Genomic DNA, 17,088 nt, shown 5'->3' on the forward strand with positions numbered 1-17,088 from the left:
TATCCTTAACCTTCATTCGCAGAGGTTAAAGAGATAAAGGGTGTATAGAATCTTAAATTGGGGACAGCTCATAAAAACAATATCCCATAATATCACAACAATCTTACGATAACTAACAAAAAAGATTGGGAAGTAATATATCCTCCCCATTTTTTTACTCGGAACAACTGCTCTTGTGTAAAATAGTAAATTCTCTTTTACACTACAAGGGGCTGTCTAAAGTAAAAAAAGGGTTGAAAAATCTTTAATTTGAAGCCTCTCCATGAGTCTTCCGGATTTATAGCCCGCAATATAAGAAAAAATCGGTTGAGATCTCCTTCTTATTCTCCTCTCTCTCTCTCTCCCACCCTTTCTCTTTTTATTGTTATCTCTCCTTAATATTCTCTCCTAAATAGAAAAAAAAGGACGTAAAAGCAGCGGAGACTGTTAAAAAATGAGCGTGAGGGGTGGCAATGGCTCCGGCTCCGGCACCCAGGCTTGCGCTGCGTGTAAATATCAGAGAAGAAAATGCGCTCCTCAATGTGTTCTAGCCCCTTATTTCCCACCTGACCAACAACGCCAATTTCTCAACGCACATAAGCTTTTCGGTGTGAGTAACATTCTCAAAATTATCAAACATTTAGCCCCTGTGCAAAAACCAGAAGCAATGAAATCTATTATTTTCGAATCCGATGCTCGTGCTAGAGATCCCGTCGGCGGATCTTACAAAATCATAGTTGAACTTCAACGGCAGATCGATAATTATTCCGCGGAATTACAACTTGTAAATCGACAGCTTCAGATTTGTAGAGATCAAGCTCGGAGTCAAGAACAATCTTCTTTGAATGCTTATAATAATCATCCGATCTATCATCAACAGCAACAGCAACAACAGCAGAGTTATCATTATTCAGATCTTCACATGATGGGGAATCAGTTTTCAGATCTTCATATATTACCGCATGCCAACAAGAATTTCATCCACCCCTCTTCATCTTCTTCTTCTATTCATATGATGAGACCGGAATTCGTTGATGAATGTGAGGCTATCAAACAAGAATTGAATGGAAAACAAGCGTTTCTTGAAGAATCATTCCCATGCAGGTTTATTCTATTTCTTTTAGTTTTAGTTTTTTTAATTTTTCTTCATCATCAACATCACCAAGAATCTTCACATCACCAGGCTTATAGGATGTTACTAAATACATATAACTTGTTAATTATGGATGTGTCTATGCATATAATCATACTTTTGCAAAACAAAAGATTGAAAACCTTGAAAAATAGAAGGCAATAAGGAAAAAGATTTGTCTTGATTCACACAATTAAGACAAATGTGTATTCATAAAGTGATTTATTTTATGAGTAGTTTGATTTGTGTTTGGATGGGGGATTCATGATCTTTACTAATTTTTGTAAATAAATCATAAAATTACTATTTTAATCATCCTTTAATAGACCATTTAGTAAAATTACTAATCTAATAGGTTTTTTTTTTTTACTTTAGAGAAAGCGAGAAAGACTTTTCTAATATAGGAACTTCCATAATTCGAACCCTATATACCATTTTGATTTTAGTAAAATAAAAAAGACATCTTCCTTTATGCTATAAAAATGGCAACTTACCGAAACAAAAATGGTTAGATTTTCAGCAGCAGTTTTTGGGTGTTGCCTTTAAACTATTGACCATGATTTCAAACATATGATTCTGAGATCGAGGGCTCAAAGCTTACTTTCTTTAAAAGAAGAAGAAAAGAGAGTGTGGAGAAGGAAATAAGTGAGACACAGAGAGGAAAAAGAAAGGAATGAAAAATTGAACTTGTACTCATTTATTAGTGTTTTCAAAAGAATAATTTCCTGGAAAAGAAAACCATTCCTAGTTTATAGGAAATCAAATGACTTTTGAGCAGTAACCCCTATTCCATAATGAATGTATAGTTTACTGTTCTTTTTGTACTCCAATAATCTATCAAATTACCTCCATGTTCTATACCTTTTTGTTTCTATGATGAGTTATGGTAACTTCTTTATTCTAAATATTAATTTGCAAATATAAATGTATTTTTTTCAAAAGTGATATTTTACATTGAGTTATTAGTAGGTGTCCCCAAAGCCAAGGACCTTGTATAATTTTTGTACTCTCTCTCTCTCTCTCTCTCTCTCTCTCTCTCTCACACACACACACACACACACACACACACACACACACACTTCTGATTCTCTCCTCCTCATTGCCATTGTGATCTCCTCTAACTGTTTTCTTTAGCATTATGATCATCACTTTGAATCTTCTCCTCTTCTTGTTCCCTTTGCATCACTTCTGTCTCCTTTGCCCTAACATTTCCTCTCCCTATTATCAATTCAGTGTCTGTTAGATTAGATGGTACCAACGACGTCATCTATAGAGATTAGATTGAACTAATCCTCATTAGCTCTGATTTAATCAGATACACTGATGGATCAATTTCCCAAGTTATAAAAAGTCTAGGCTCAGTTAAAGATGCAAGCCAAATGTTGCGGGACCGATCCTACTATGGATCTGATACCAAATAATATAGAACAGATCTAATTATAGATGCTCTGATACTAACTGCTTTAGAAGATAATACCCAAAGCCTTAAGATGGAGAAATGTTATGAAACTTCGAGATAACTTCCCAATTATGCCTCAACAACTCATATAATTAAAATTGAATTAACTAGTAATTTTATGAATTTAGGATTAATAACTATCTCCAAATATGATTCTTCAAAATTAAACACTCAAAAAGTTCAAGAATCAATAGCTTAAATTTTTTTTGTAAAAAAAAAGATCATACCTTAGTTAATTACAACTATAAGTCAATTCTTTGATGTCTTGTACAGATCAAATTAGCCATCCTGCACAGTAGTGAAGTACGGTATACTATAGAGCACAGGTTTATCCAAGGTTGAACAAAACCAACCGATTAGGTTTATCAACTTCATTAATTTGACTATATCAGGATATTTCCTTCTAAAAAATTCATGGCAAAGTACCGGTGTAATAGCTATCCTTATAACTGAGCAATGAACCATCAACTCCACAAATATCACTAGCCATGCTTATCACTGTCTTATATCAATGGCATAAAGAGTAATTTGACGAGCTTTCTCGTTAACCGAGATACTATGATAGCATCGTGAATCCTAGAAGTCTACAAGATCTACAGAAAAGAAAAGAACAAAGTTGCAGACAAAAAAATCTAAGAAAAAACTCTTCACTTTTCATTCACGGAAAAACTCCCTCAAAAGTGGGCTTACACACACACTAAGGGTGTCAATTTTGGCTCGGGCTCGGAGGCTCGCTCGATCTCGGCTCGAAAAAAGCTCGGCTCGAGCTCGGCTCGAATCCTTAACGAGCCGAGCCGAGCCGAGCCGGCTCGTTAAGCTTAATGAGCCGAGCCCGAGTTAGGCCAGGCTCGGCTCGGCTCGACTCGTTAAAGCTCGTTAAGAATTTAATATATTTAAATATATATATTATATATTAATATATACATTAAAAGGGTTGTCCATGGAGTTAAAGGGGGGGCAAAATATGTCACTTCATTTTTGGAACCCCATTTGTTACTAGGACCACCCCCCATAGTGTAAAAAAAGTAGTCAAATTACACTAGTAGGGCTGTCCAGGGAAGATGTGGGGTGTGAACATAATATAACCCAAGCTCGGTAAGGCTCGCGAGCCTGGCCGAGCCGAGCCGAGCCGAGCCTGGTTCGAGCCCGAGCCCGAGCCCGAGCCCGAGCCGAGCCTCACTTATGAGCTTAACGAGCCGAGCCGAGCCTGGCCAAGCTCGGCTCGGCTCGGCTCGTTTACACCCCTAACACACACACACACACACACACACACACACACACACACACACACACACATATATATATATATATATATATATATATATATATATATATATATATATATATATATATATAGAGAGAGAGAGAGAGAGAGAGAGAGAGAGAGAGAGAGAGAGAGAGAGGAAAGGGTTCATGCTAACATTAGCAGCTAAGCTTAGCTGCTAACGTTAGCTTAAGGTCGGGCCCTCATTGTTGGGGGAATCCAAATCATTCATTTGGAAGGCCCTTTTATAGATAGGGTGTCAACAAAAAATCAGCTCCATTAGATCATCTTAGGGTGTCCATTTGTGGGGTGAAGAAATTGGCAGATTAGTGGACAAACAGTATTTGTCCATTTTCACCCCCACAAATGGACATCCTGTGATGATCCAATGAAGCTGATTTTTGGTACACACCCCATCCATGATGGGGCCTTTCAAATGAATGCTTAGGATCACCCCAACAATGTGGCCCCACCCTTGTTTTATTCTAACGGCTTAGCTGCTAACGTTAGCAGGAACCCTTTCCTCATATATATATATATATATATGGAGAGAGAGATGTTTCTACTCGATCAAGTGATATGTTATCTACTAGATCAGCCAAAAATACAGCGGGGCCCACATTGTTTGGGTGATGCAAACCATTCATTTGATGGGCCCTGACATAGATAAGGTGTGCCCAAAAAAATCTGCTCCATTGGATCATCCCAACCCTTCGATTCATAGAGGTTAAAATGGACAGATATAAACATCCACAAATCTGTCCATTCTTAACCTCCACAAATCAAAGTGTTAGGATGATGCTATGGAGCTGATTTTTTTGGGCACCCCCTATCTATGTCAGGGCCTATCAAATGAATGCATTGGATCATCCAAATAATGTAGGCACACTATGTTTATGTCGACGGAGTAGATAACGTTATCTACTTGATCGAGTAGAAAATGTGGAGAGAGAGAGAGAGAGAGAGAGAGAGAGAGAGAGAGAGAGAGAGAGAGAGAGAGAGAGAGACCTTGCAAGCTTGCACAGTTGGGTGTTGGCATGACCATATCCGAGGCTATCAAAGGTGAAGCTCGCATTTTGGTGCAGGTAATGATATCAAATGTGTCAGCACTTGGTGGCAGTGATGTGGCAATGATTGTGATAATTGGTCCATCTCAAGTGTAGAGGCACAAGAGAATGGAAACCTTATCACCTTTGCAGCAAATTTGACTTGTGCTAAATGTTGGCCAAGTTGTGACAACTTACAACTTGATAATCTTTGATTGAGAAAAAATACTTTCATATAAGAATGACAAGGGGCCAAGAAAAGCTAATGCGGGAGATTCTTTCTGAAATGTAGATGCTGAGCTTTCCCAATATTGTGTGATACATCATTGAGCTAGACATGTGGCATGTGCTGCTTTGAGAGCAAGGCAGTAAAGAAGAGAGGCTTGGTGGCATGTACTCCTCTACCTCGAAGTGTCATGAGTAGAGTTTTCTCTTTCAAAGAAGGTGCTAGTGTTGCTCAGTGGATCTCCTAGGCGCTAGAAGTAAAAGAGCAGTCGTCGTGTGGCACCTGCCGTTCAACCTACGATTTCGATTTAAGTTCAGAAGTGGTAGATGAAAAGGTAGACATTGTCTTTTGCAGTGTTAGGTAGTCGAATAATGTGATTATCATATGTCCAGAGAGCTTTGATATAATGAGAGGGTTGGCTTTCCAGTGACACTAAAGAGATGCCCATAAAAAAAAGATTTGTGAAGCTTTGTGGTAGAGTAAACCTAATATGGCAAGGGGCCATAAGAGATGACACTAGAGTGTACCTGTTGGTGGAGACTAAAGATGGAGGCATGGTGAAAGCCTAACGTTCACAAGTTATTTGCTAAGAACTTTCGGATCTTAGATAGGTTCCAACTTGAATAAACTAGCATCATACATTCTTATAAGAAAATGAATAGCAAGTTGTAATCAAATGACTGCAAAATTTTTAGAGAGATGGGCATAACTACAAGGGTGACACATGACAAGAGAAGAGGAGAGATGAGCAAAACTACTTGGGTGACTATTAATAGAAGATGAGAGATGTGTATAACTACATGGGTGACACATGACAAGAGGAGAGATGAGTATAAGTACCAAAGTGACACATGACAAAGAAGATGAGAGACGAGTATAACTACTTGGGTAATTCATGACAGGAGAAGAGTAGAGATGGGTATAACTACCCACATTGTTTTCAAAATCTTATGATTTACGATTCAAATCAAATATTATGGATTTCAATTGAATCCCATGGCTGAATCTTATTTTGCATGAATCTCCAAATTTTTGCTTGAATCTTACAAAAGCATACAATTTATATGATTCACGTGATTTATCCTCATTAAGTTTTTCTTTTGTTAGGTAAGTAGGGATCGAACCCCCGACTTGAGGGTGAAAGAACAATCTTTATCAGTTGAGCTAAGAGGCTCAACCCCAATCCTAATTAAGTTTTGTATAAAAGAAAAAAAAATTTTGTATCAAAAGATTCCATTCCCCTTCTTTATTAGAAGAAGTCCAAAAACCCTCTTGTGAGAAACAAGAAGACAATGAAGGAGGAAGAGTTCGAACAAATCGAACTAGTTTGGACCAGTCAAGCATAATGCATGTGCTTGAGGGTATGGGCACCACTCAAGAATTCAAGGGTCAAAAGAGGTATGAGGTTCTTCTCAGGTAGAAACCATCTTTAATTATTGTAGCCGTAAGAGAGCATGCAACACTTCAGGAGAATAGAACCACGCTCCTAAGTCATAAAGACAACTCAAATTGGCATCAACTTCATATCCCTAGCTCTATTAGCAGGCTCCTTCTTTGAGAATTGATATGAACATGTGTCTTTTGTTATTTTTACGATTATTTTCCAATATTCATAGATTTGGATGGGAAATACCTATTTAGAATATGGCAAGTATTTTAGAAAACAATCCCTATTATGATATTGAATAAATAATCATGATAATTTCTATTTAAATTAATGAGTCTAGATGAAAAAATGAATAATTGGTTGTTTTATTATTCTCTTATTTGTTTATAATTTGTTTATATATATATATATATATATATATATATATATATATATATATATATATATATATATATATATATATATAGAGAGAGAGAGAGAGAGAGAGAGAGAGAGAGAGAGAGAGAGAGAGAGAGAGAGAGAGAGAATAGAGTTCCTAAGGTGTCACCTCATATAGCTTATATGAGGTGGCGCTTAAAAACAAAAGGGGCCCACTTTGTTTGGATGATCCAAAGCATTCATTTGATAGGCCCTCACATAGATAGGGTGTGCCCAAAAAATCAACTTCATAGGATCATCCTAACCCTTCCATTTGTGGAGGTTGAAATGGATGGGTATAAACCTCCATAAATATGCCCATTTTTTACCTCCATAAATGGAAGGGTTAGGATGATCCTATGGACCTGATTTTTTGTAGGCACCATATCCATCTAAGGGCCTTTCAAATGAGTGGTTTGGATTACCCCAAACAAAGTGGGCCCCTTATGTTTTTAAGCGCCACCTCATATAAGCTATATGAGGTGACACCTTAGGAACTCTATTCTCATATATATATATATATATATATATATATATATATATATAGAGAGAGAGAGAGAGAGAGAGAGAGAGAGAGATAAAAGGGTTGCTGCTAACATTAGCATAAAACAAGGGTGGGGCCACATTGTTGGGGTGATCCTGAGCATTCATTTGAAAGGCCCCATCATGGATGGGGTGTGTACCAAAAATCAGCTTCATAGGATCATCATAGGATGTCCATTTGTGAGGTTGAAAATAGACGGATACTGTTTGTCCACTAATCTGCTCATTTTTTCACCCCACAAATGGACGCCCTAAGATGATCCAATTGAGCTGATTTTTGGTACACACCCTATCCATGAATGGGCCTTCCAAATGAATGCTTTGGATCCCCCAACAATGTGGGCCCGACCTTATTTTATGCTAACGTCAGTAGCTAAGCTTAGCTGCTAACGTTAGCAGCAACCCTTTCCTCATATATATATATATATATATATATATATATATATATATATATATATATATATATATATATAAGGTAAATGGTATCTGAGCTCAAGCTCAGATAGCTTATTTGAGTTACAGACTCTAAATAAGGTGGGTGCCTATGTTGTTTGGGTTATGTTACATATTGATTCTATAGGACCTAACATAGATAGGCTGGCCCTAAGTAATCATCTCCATAGAATCATGGTAAGTGTTGATTTGTGGAGGTTTAAAATGGACGTCTAGAAAATGGGTCCATTTTGTGCTTGTACAGATATAACGGTTAGGATGATTGTATGGGGATGGTTTCTTAGGAAGATCCTATCTATGTCAGGTTTTATAAAATGAATGGGTTGGATGAGTCAAACAACATGGGAGATGGTGTATTTATAGTGGCTAGCACAGATAAGCTATCTGAGGTTGAGCTCAGATACCGTGCCCCCATAGGTTCTAACTTCAAATAGGTTCTAACATCAATAAAACAACATCATATTTTCTTATAACAAGATAAAGAACGAGTAGTAATCAAATGCCTGCAAAATTTTTACAAAGATTCAAAGCCTTATAATTATTTCACCAACCCAATTACTCAAGCGGGTTTCATATAATAATTTTTAAATCAGAGAGATAAGATTACTAAACAAGAAAATTAGATATCCAATCTGATCTATTAAACAAACCAGATATATTAAAAAAATATCTAATTATTGCCAAACAAAGGTGTGATGGATTGTGAGCTAGTTACAAGGGTGAGTGTGTGGTAAGAGTTAAGGACAATGAAGAGAGATGAGTTGGGGAAAATAATGTGATAGTGATGTAGTGCCAACATAGCAGCCATGTCAAGCCTAAGTGTTTTTGGTGGAGTTCCAAGGTGCATTCCTGCAGTAATGTTGCTGACCTATTTTTTGAATTTATTTTTTGGACCTCTAAATGTTAGAATTATGGAAAGTCATAAACTACAAAGTTGTAGGTCTCTTTGAGATCTTTCCAACAAGTATTTCTGCTCAAAAATTGGACAAGAGGGTAGAAAGTTATGTCAGTTTTTGTGGACTGTGTCTTTGGGTTCCCAAAACAGTCAAAGTTAGTGAGTTCCAATGCAATTAATGTTATGTTAGCCCCTAAGCTAGCTAGTGGAGGAGCTTGAATGAATTTGCTTTGGTTTTCTTTTATTTAAAGAGTTAGAAACCATCTTTAGAGGGGATTTTGGATGTTGATTAACTTATGTAATTGATAGAATATCAATTGGGTTGAGCTTTGCTCCCATTTTCTCCTTCTTCTCTTGTTGTGTTCTTGATTTCTATTTTTCTTCTTCTTCCCTCTTAAGTACCCGCATTAGATAGTTAAGTGGTTAGAAGAGCTGAAAAGGGTGATGTAGATAGGCCAATGAAAGAAATATGATGGATCCATACTTGTGATGTCGTACTGGGCAAGTGATCACCAGAAGGAGGAAAAGAGGTACCCATGAACGATCAAGATAAATAAGAGATCATGATGAAAAAAAAGAACAAGATCAAGATCTAGAAAATTTCAACATCCAAAGTGGTTTATAAACCTAATCATGAATGGTGAAGAGAAAAGGGGAGAAAATGACAAAAAATAGGAATACCAAGAGGAGTGGAGGGGGTAATTGTAAGAATGGAAGAGGATGTTTGCGATGGATCGTGTAGAAGATGATGAAAGAAGGGAAGAAGGATAGTTGAGGATAGGATTAGGGAAGAAAAAAGAGGGGAGTTTTAGGTGGCCGTTCAAAGTATATATATATATATATATATATATATATATATATATATATATATATGAAGGGATTGAGTTTAAGTCATGGGACTTTATATTTGACCAATAGGTTAAAAATATATTTTAAAAGGGCTTTGATTGGGGAGTTTAACCAATAACAAATAAGAAATAAGTAGGCCAAGGATAGAACACTATAAGCGAAAGGTTTAAAAGGATAAGTCATGAAAAATGAGGTAAAGTGTGCCATAGGCTGGTGTGGATGTTTCCACATCTATTCTAAATAAAATGCTAATAAATCAAATAAAATACTATCTAAAAAGAAAGTAACACAGGTCCAAATAGTCCAATAAAAAAACTAAATCTAATGCCTAAGATGATGACTAGATAATATCAAGGCATGTTGATGAGCTAACGTGCAAGGAAATGTACTGCCATATGTGCATTGTGCTTCTCTTGCACATGGCTTTATATTTCCACCCCTCTTGCTCTCAGAATTTTTTCAGCTCCTCTTCCTCTTCTATCATAGTTCATTATAATCTTTGGATGCTCTAGTTGTTGTTAATGTCATTCTTCAATTTCTTCAATGTTGTCGGGCTGATATATTATACAAGTTACCTTTCTTGAAAAGAACTGGCCCCCGAGTTCTCATCTTCGATTACCAACAACTTATGGCAACCCAACCGTCTTCAAAAAAGCATTATTATCGACCTTGAGTTTTTCTTCAAGATTTCACTTCATAGCACTCTAAATACTAAGTGACTTAAACTTTAAATGACATACAACTTAAACACAATGGACTCCACCTCACATAACTTGACTCAAAGAAAGTAATAGACCTGGCTCCCATCACATAAATGAACTAATTTAAATTATAAATTGGAAGAAATAAAAGATGTAGGCCCTAGCAACTTGACTTAATAACTCAAGCAAAATAAATCTTATGGAGCAGAAGAGTGAGTCCTAATTTTGTAGGAATTAGATTCCCCGTATCTTACACATGATTGATATTTTCAACCCTCTTGGTCTAACTCCTTGGCTCTCCTCTTGGGTCTTCTACTCCTACTCCTACTCCTCTTATACCATAGTTCTTCATAATTTATGGATGTGCCAGTTATTGTCTTTTTTCAATGGCTCTCCAGTTGTTATTCATATTATTCTTAAATTTTTTCAATGACTGTGGGAAGATTTACTTCATCACCAACCCTACCTAATTCCAACTTATAGCTTACAGGATAAATAATCACTTTGTCGAATATTGAATTAGCACAACCCTTATTGAGGAACTTGTAGCTCAAGTCCTTGATCTCTCCATGCCTTAAAACCATTTGAGACGCAATACATGAGTTGTTTCTCCAACAATCTCAAGCTCATTAATCTCATATTAACGATTCAAAACTAAATCAATTATCGAATACCTCCATTATATACAGTTTCTTATTCAGAAACCATCGATCACAGGGTTTCTGATTCCAGTTTTGTGACGTATCCTATTAATGGCATGAGTGCATCATACTATTAATTTATGATCAATGATAAATTACATTAAAACATCAACCTTTATAGAACTATGTGCTTGATTGTTGAGTTATGAAGAATGAAGTGTGATTTTGGTTATACTGCTTTTCACAACAACTTGTCTAAAATTTTGCATGATTACATCTTAAACCATGGTAGGCGATCAACCATCCTTTTGATTCTCAATATATTTCGAACTCTGAAGCTACAAGTTATATGACTTTCGATCAACCTCTTCTAAAGTAATAGTGTAATTTGCACTAGAGATTTGATCAGGTGCCAGCTCATGGGTGATGGTATAAGAGTTTATCTATTATCCTAGGATTACAAAAAATCTCTTATTTGTTGCACAACTTAAATGATTTCTCTATTGAATTTTTTCAATTGGCTTTCTCAATTGACTATATATGAATAAACTCAATTTTTACCGAGACCAATCATTGGAGATTTGTATCGCAATTAAGATTAAAAAATTACAATTTTTTCAGACTCAACAATTCCTAAGGGATGGGATTATGTCACTTTGATGTTGTGGCCAAAACCCATTTGTTCGGTCCCCTTTTCGTTCATACTCTCGGTCTCCCGAGCATTACTCTTGCCATTATATTGATACTGTTACAATATATTTCTTTAAAGATAAGCTCTTAAAAGAAGAAGAAAAAAGGGAAATTATGATCTACGTTGTGAACTTATAACAAGATTACTGTTCTTAATATAATGGCCTTGTACAAATTAAGAACCTAAACCATTTCCTTTCATTGCTTGTGATGGGACAGACATGCCTATCTAGCCATATTTTCATGCTTGTTTATGTACTAAACGAATGTCTCTCGAATTCCATTTGTTTTTGGATCTCTCGTTTTTTCTTTTCTTCTATAAATCTATGTCTTTTGACTTTCAGCAGCAGCAGGATGGCTGTAAAAGAAGAGCAAGAGTCCTCGGAACATGATCAAGAGCATGATTTGAAGGGTGTGGCCTCTTTTTTAACACTCACAAACTGCAATACTTCCCAAGTATGATTTTATCTTTGGGGGATTCCCTTTATTTGTGTTACAGCACATCTTTCATCCTTTCACATGTATCATTTTTGAGTTGTTATTTTGAGTTGTTTGACTTTCTTTTGTATCTCTTTCAAATAATCCCCACTGCACTTCATCTTTTTAGAACCCCGGGCAGCACCTTAATTGTTATTGAATCTACTGCATTTCATCTGGGCCTGGTTTGGTTGCATCCCCTCTTCCACCCCACCCAGGGTGCATTTTGATGGATGTAAAGCCCTTTTTTTGGGTCAAAATGCATGTATGGTTGCCTCATCATTGGTACATGGAATCCCGCCATCTCAAAAGAGTGGACAATGGGGAAATTATATAAGGTAGGGAGGGTTTTCAGCCTTTGGTTCTAGAGACTCTTCCTTTGATAGACTCGCCAACGAGATCACGGTCTAGCACCCAATAACTATTTGTGGAACACATTGTTCTAAGATTTCTAGGAAGTTTGAGATCAGTATACAGGGTCGGAAGGTGTTAAACGAGAATCAAACTCATATTAGACACCTATCCTATTATGGTTCAACAAAAATGGAAGCTAATCATGGATGTCTTACACAAGAGTCTCAGTGAGTCGTCGTTTTTGTTTTTGTTAATGGATTTTCCTTATAAATACCTAATTTGTTAAGGGCAATGATAAATCAGCACCCCATGTAGGTTAATTCGCACCCCTTTAAAGGAGGATATGTGGCAGGCTTAAAACGATTTTTAATGTGAAAGTGAAGCGAATTTATCATCGCCCCTTATTAAAATATATCTAACAAGTCATTTAAAGTTCTTGAAGTGGGGCTAAACTTGTTTATCAAGATCTCAAAAAAGTTTCAAAATAGTACACCAACTCCTCCTCACAAAAATGTCTAATTATTTAATGGGATTTGCTAGGGCATTTTGCAAAAGCCATTCCGCACATGCTCTCAGAGCAGCCACACAGGATCACTTTTCAGCAGGTTTTGTCTTCATTCACTTTTACGAAATGTCCTAGCAATTCCCTTATGTAATAAGTGGTATCTATGATCTTTTGGAAAATTAAAAATTATAAAATGTCGTTTAAGTAATTTTAAGAATTGTATGTATATTTTGAAAATGCCTTAAACATGATTTATGTCAAAATAATATATTTTTCAAACATAATTGGTATTCATCTATTTTTCAAACATTATTGGTATTCATGAAATTGTTGGAAGTAATTTCCAACACGTCGCCTAAATCACGGTTGTCGATTACTATGCATAATGTGCAAATTAGTCTGGGAATTGAGGTTTAGAAATTCAGATTAAGGGAGATTTCAGAAGGTCTCTCTCGATTTTTATCTCCCTTTTATTTTATGTGAAAATTCAGGACCATATGATGTGTCACCTTATCTCACACATGAACTTTGCCCGCTTGAGCATCCTAAATCCGATATTATTATATTATTTTATGAAATACCCTCCAATTTTTGTAACATTGTGTTATTTCAAGGGTATTTTAGTAAAACTAATTCGCCCATTTTCCGAGCAATTGCTATTTTTAATATCTTGTCATTCATCTGTCTCATGTCTTGACTCACCCTCTTCTCTTCCTTCTCTAAGCATTGACATTATTTCCCTAATCTGCTTTGCTGCTGCAACTAGCCCTCACCCTCTTTTGAGAATTTTAACTGTGCACACAACGTGTGTAGGACCTACTAGGACTCTCCAGCGGACGGTCCGATTTGAAATGGATCGTGACCAAGACAAGTGAAGTAGGATACAAGGAACACTCCGAATCTCATCTTACCGATAAGGGATTTGAATGGATCCTGAGTGAGGCATAGGTGGATCATATCCGAAGTGGATCCGTTGACACCCCTACATATTAAGGCTCACTTGTGGCTTGTGTACATGATCGGATCTGTTGAGAAACTTTTGATTGGATTATTCTTGGCCCTTCATCCAGTCAGTCTCATCCCATTAATCCTCAATCTTTTGCACGAGTGCCAATTCAGCGGGACCATGACAATGGCAGTTGTCTGATATAATGTTCTACATTACTGTGGGCAGTGATAAATCGACCCCCATGTCTCTCTCTCCTCTCTCTTTCTCTCTAAGCACTAGTCAATTTAAGATATATGGGGGTCTATTTATCACTGATATTCTCTAGATTTCACAGTCATATCCCCTATATCATTTTCTTTTGAGGGCTACCTAACTGTGTGTGGAACCGAACAAATCCCAAAATAGTTTTGCTATTTTGAGAAAAAAAAGCAAAAAATAAAGAGTAAATTACTGAATTATTGTTAACGTGTGAAGAGGCTATTTCTTTTCTTTTTGTTTATAGAAATGATGTCAAAATCGGTATTACCAATGTTCAAGTTAGATAAATATTTTATATTGTGGCGTGGTTTCTTGTATTTTGTATGGGTTTTTAGAGGTAATGTGGCAATGTGGCATGCCCTCCTCTTGTACGTCTTTATTTCTATCAATAAAATTTTAGGTGCCGCCTTGAGTACCAAGATGAATTCCGAATTCAAAACATAGAGATGATATTAGGATGCCCTCGAGTTGTCCATTAATAATCTCGCCCCTCCACGCGGGAGTAACGTGGAAAGATTTTTCTGTCCTCGGAGGCACACTTGGGTTACCAAGATTTTCCCTGAGAGACTTTTCCATCCTCGGAGGCACAAGGGAGCTACCACGCCCCAGGTCGAACTCACCCCTAAAAAGCTAACTGTTGAGGGGAGGATGCCCAAGTCCTTATAAGCCCATCCACATCACCTCACTTTTTCCGATGTGGGATCTTTGCTTTTGCGTGGAACCCCAATAATTGTCCTGCATCTGGATCTGTTGTGGACAAGAAAATAGTCTAGGTTGTCTTTGAGCCAGCGTCACTCTTAAAGCCAGCTACATCTTCTCCCCTTGCATCAGGTCTGAATAGAATTTTTGTGTGATGAGCGGCACCTACAAGTTCCTTAGATGAATTGATTATATGAACTGTTAGTGAAGTATTAATAGCTCGTGGGTTGTAAAAGAAGTTAGATCTGGACCTGAACGTGATATGCTAGAATTGGGATGGGTATTCATTAATAATAAATGACCAGTCCTAATCAGTGTAGGAGAGCGAAAATCATGCCTTTAAATCATTTGCTTGAAGTACTGAATGGAATTAGAGCTTGCCTGCTAGTCAGATATGGACTGGTTCATATCCCTGGTTGCTAGCTCTCAGTTGAGCAGAAATTTTGCGATTCCTGCATATAGAAATTTCCCTTAAGCCGATTATAATTTGGTTGGAATGTCCTACAAATCTCCGACCTTACAATTGTTACTCAAACTAAGAGACTCTTGGCTGTTGGCTTGAGAGTAGACCCTATGAAATGGATTTAAACCTTTAGCCTTAGGTGAATGTTTTTTTTTTTTTTTTCAATATTGTTGTAGAGAGTTGTCAAATTCAGAATCCTTGTCACTGTATTTCAACTGAGATGAGAAAAATTTCTTCACTGCTCAGTCACGTACAGTTAATGGTTTCCAGTTATAGAATCCTCGCTATTGGGACTGTTTTCTAAGATATACCTTTACATGCTAAATTCCACACACAATTGATCCCACCAAAAACTGAGAGCGTCCTATTTGAGGCTTTGTGGACATCACATTGGTCTGTTGTTTTTATCAACTGTTAATAAGATTGTTTTAACCAAAACAACATCTATGTTTTTACTATTGATAAAGGGCTTTGGAAATTAGTGAGATTAAGGAGTAAGGCTTTCATCTGTTTTCAAATGTGCATGAAAAGGACATGGAAACAGTCATGGCATATGACAGAATTCTGCCATAAGGATGTGGTGATTGCCCACTGAAATTCAAGGGATATCATTGTTGTTTTCCCCTCTTAACAAATACAAGCCACTTAACTGGAATGGAGAATCCCAACCTTGCTTATGAAAAGTATCATCCAGCCAGTTATTAGAATTCACAAGTGCAGGAATTTAAGTTCAACATCACCCTTTACACTATCTTAACGAATAGCATTTAAGAGAGCGGCAACAGCAATATTACTGCTCATTCATTATTCTTTAAGACAAATCATTTCCATCATATTTCCGCAACCACATAAACTTATTCCGGTTTTCAGTCATGTGGTAGGACCATCCTGAATCAATCAACCAATTGTTCTCGTAGTCAATAGTCTTCTTTCCTGAAGAACCTGTTGCACACACTTGACTTTTCACAACAGGGGATTCTGCAACACTCAGTGCAAAAGAAACCTCCCCCTCAAAGTCATATTCCGTAGCAGTCTCTTCCACCGCCACATCAAATGCAAAAGAAGCTTGCATGTCCCATTCACCATCGTCATCATTCTCCTTGTCTTTGGATTCGATGATAACATTCCCATCATCGGTCTCAATCTTAGCCCGACAATTTCTTCTAATATGACCAGGCTTGCCACATCCATAGCAATAAAAAATCAGGTTTTTCTTGTGATTTTTCGTTATTATTAGCTCGATCACCTTTCCTATAGCCATCCTTCGGCTTCTTATTTTTCTGCCACTTCCGCTTGCTATTCACCATAAGCGCTTACTCACTTTCTTTCACAGATAATCCGGCCATCTGCCTGGCTAACATCTCTTGATTAACCAAGAGAATCTCCAACTCCAGGAGAGACGGTTGAGCTGGCCAACCACGTATAGCGGTGATAAATCCGCTAAACTCGGGCCTCAAGCCACGGATAATCATTCTCCGCATCCGGCTTTCACTAATCTTAGACTCCTCATCTAATTGAGATATCTCATTACACGGTTTTTAGCTTTTATAAAATAATCAGAAACTGATAAATTACCTTGTGTTAATGAGCCAATCTCGTTCTCCAAGAATTGCAACCGTGCATCGTTCGCCCGTGAAAAGAGACATGAGAGTGCCTCCCATGCTTCTTTCAGAGTTTTCGCATCTCTAATATGCTCAATCA

General features: G+C 37.0%; 1 protein-coding gene across 2 annotated transcripts; it reads left to right on the top strand.

The window, feature by feature from the left end:
• Positions 1-371: 371 nt before the first annotated feature.
• Positions 372-14,422, top strand: LOC143846786 (LOB domain-containing protein 22-like). 2 transcript variants are annotated; one of them, XM_077355350.1, is made up of 3 exons: positions 372-1,083; positions 12,027-12,138; positions 13,832-14,422. In XM_077355350.1, exons 1-3 carry the CDS (start codon positions 434-436, stop codon positions 13,964-13,966), a joined length of 897 nt encoding a protein of 298 aa, XP_077211465.1. In that variant the 5' UTR covers positions 372-433; the 3' UTR covers positions 13,967-14,422. The 2 variants fall into 2 exon arrangements, with proteins under 2 accessions (XP_077211465.1, XP_077211466.1); XM_077355351.1 differs by having other exon boundaries at positions 12,030-12,138.
• The last annotated feature ends 2,666 nt before the right edge of the window (positions 14,423-17,088 follow it).

This window comes from Tasmannia lanceolata, unplaced genomic scaffold (assembly GCF_043159265.1).
Source record: "Tasmannia lanceolata isolate RefF3 unplaced genomic scaffold, GAP_Taslan_0.1 ptg000015l, whole genome shotgun sequence".
NCBI lineage: Eukaryota > Viridiplantae > Streptophyta > Magnoliopsida > Canellales > Winteraceae > Tasmannia > Tasmannia lanceolata.

Excerpts from the sequence above, each read along its gene's own strand:
- LOC143846786 (XM_077355350.1), top strand. The coding sequence starts at position 434 with ATGAGCGTGAGGGGTGGCAATGGCTCCGGCTCCGGCACCCAGGCTTGC. Across the intron at positions 1,084-12,026 it reads GAAGAATCATTCCCATGCAG|CAGCAGCAGGATGGCTGTAA; the intron begins GTTTATTCTATT and ends TTTGACTTTCAG. Across the intron at positions 12,139-13,831 it reads CAAACTGCAATACTTCCCAA|GACCTACTAGGACTCTCCAG; the intron begins GTATGATTTTAT and ends CAACGTGTGTAG.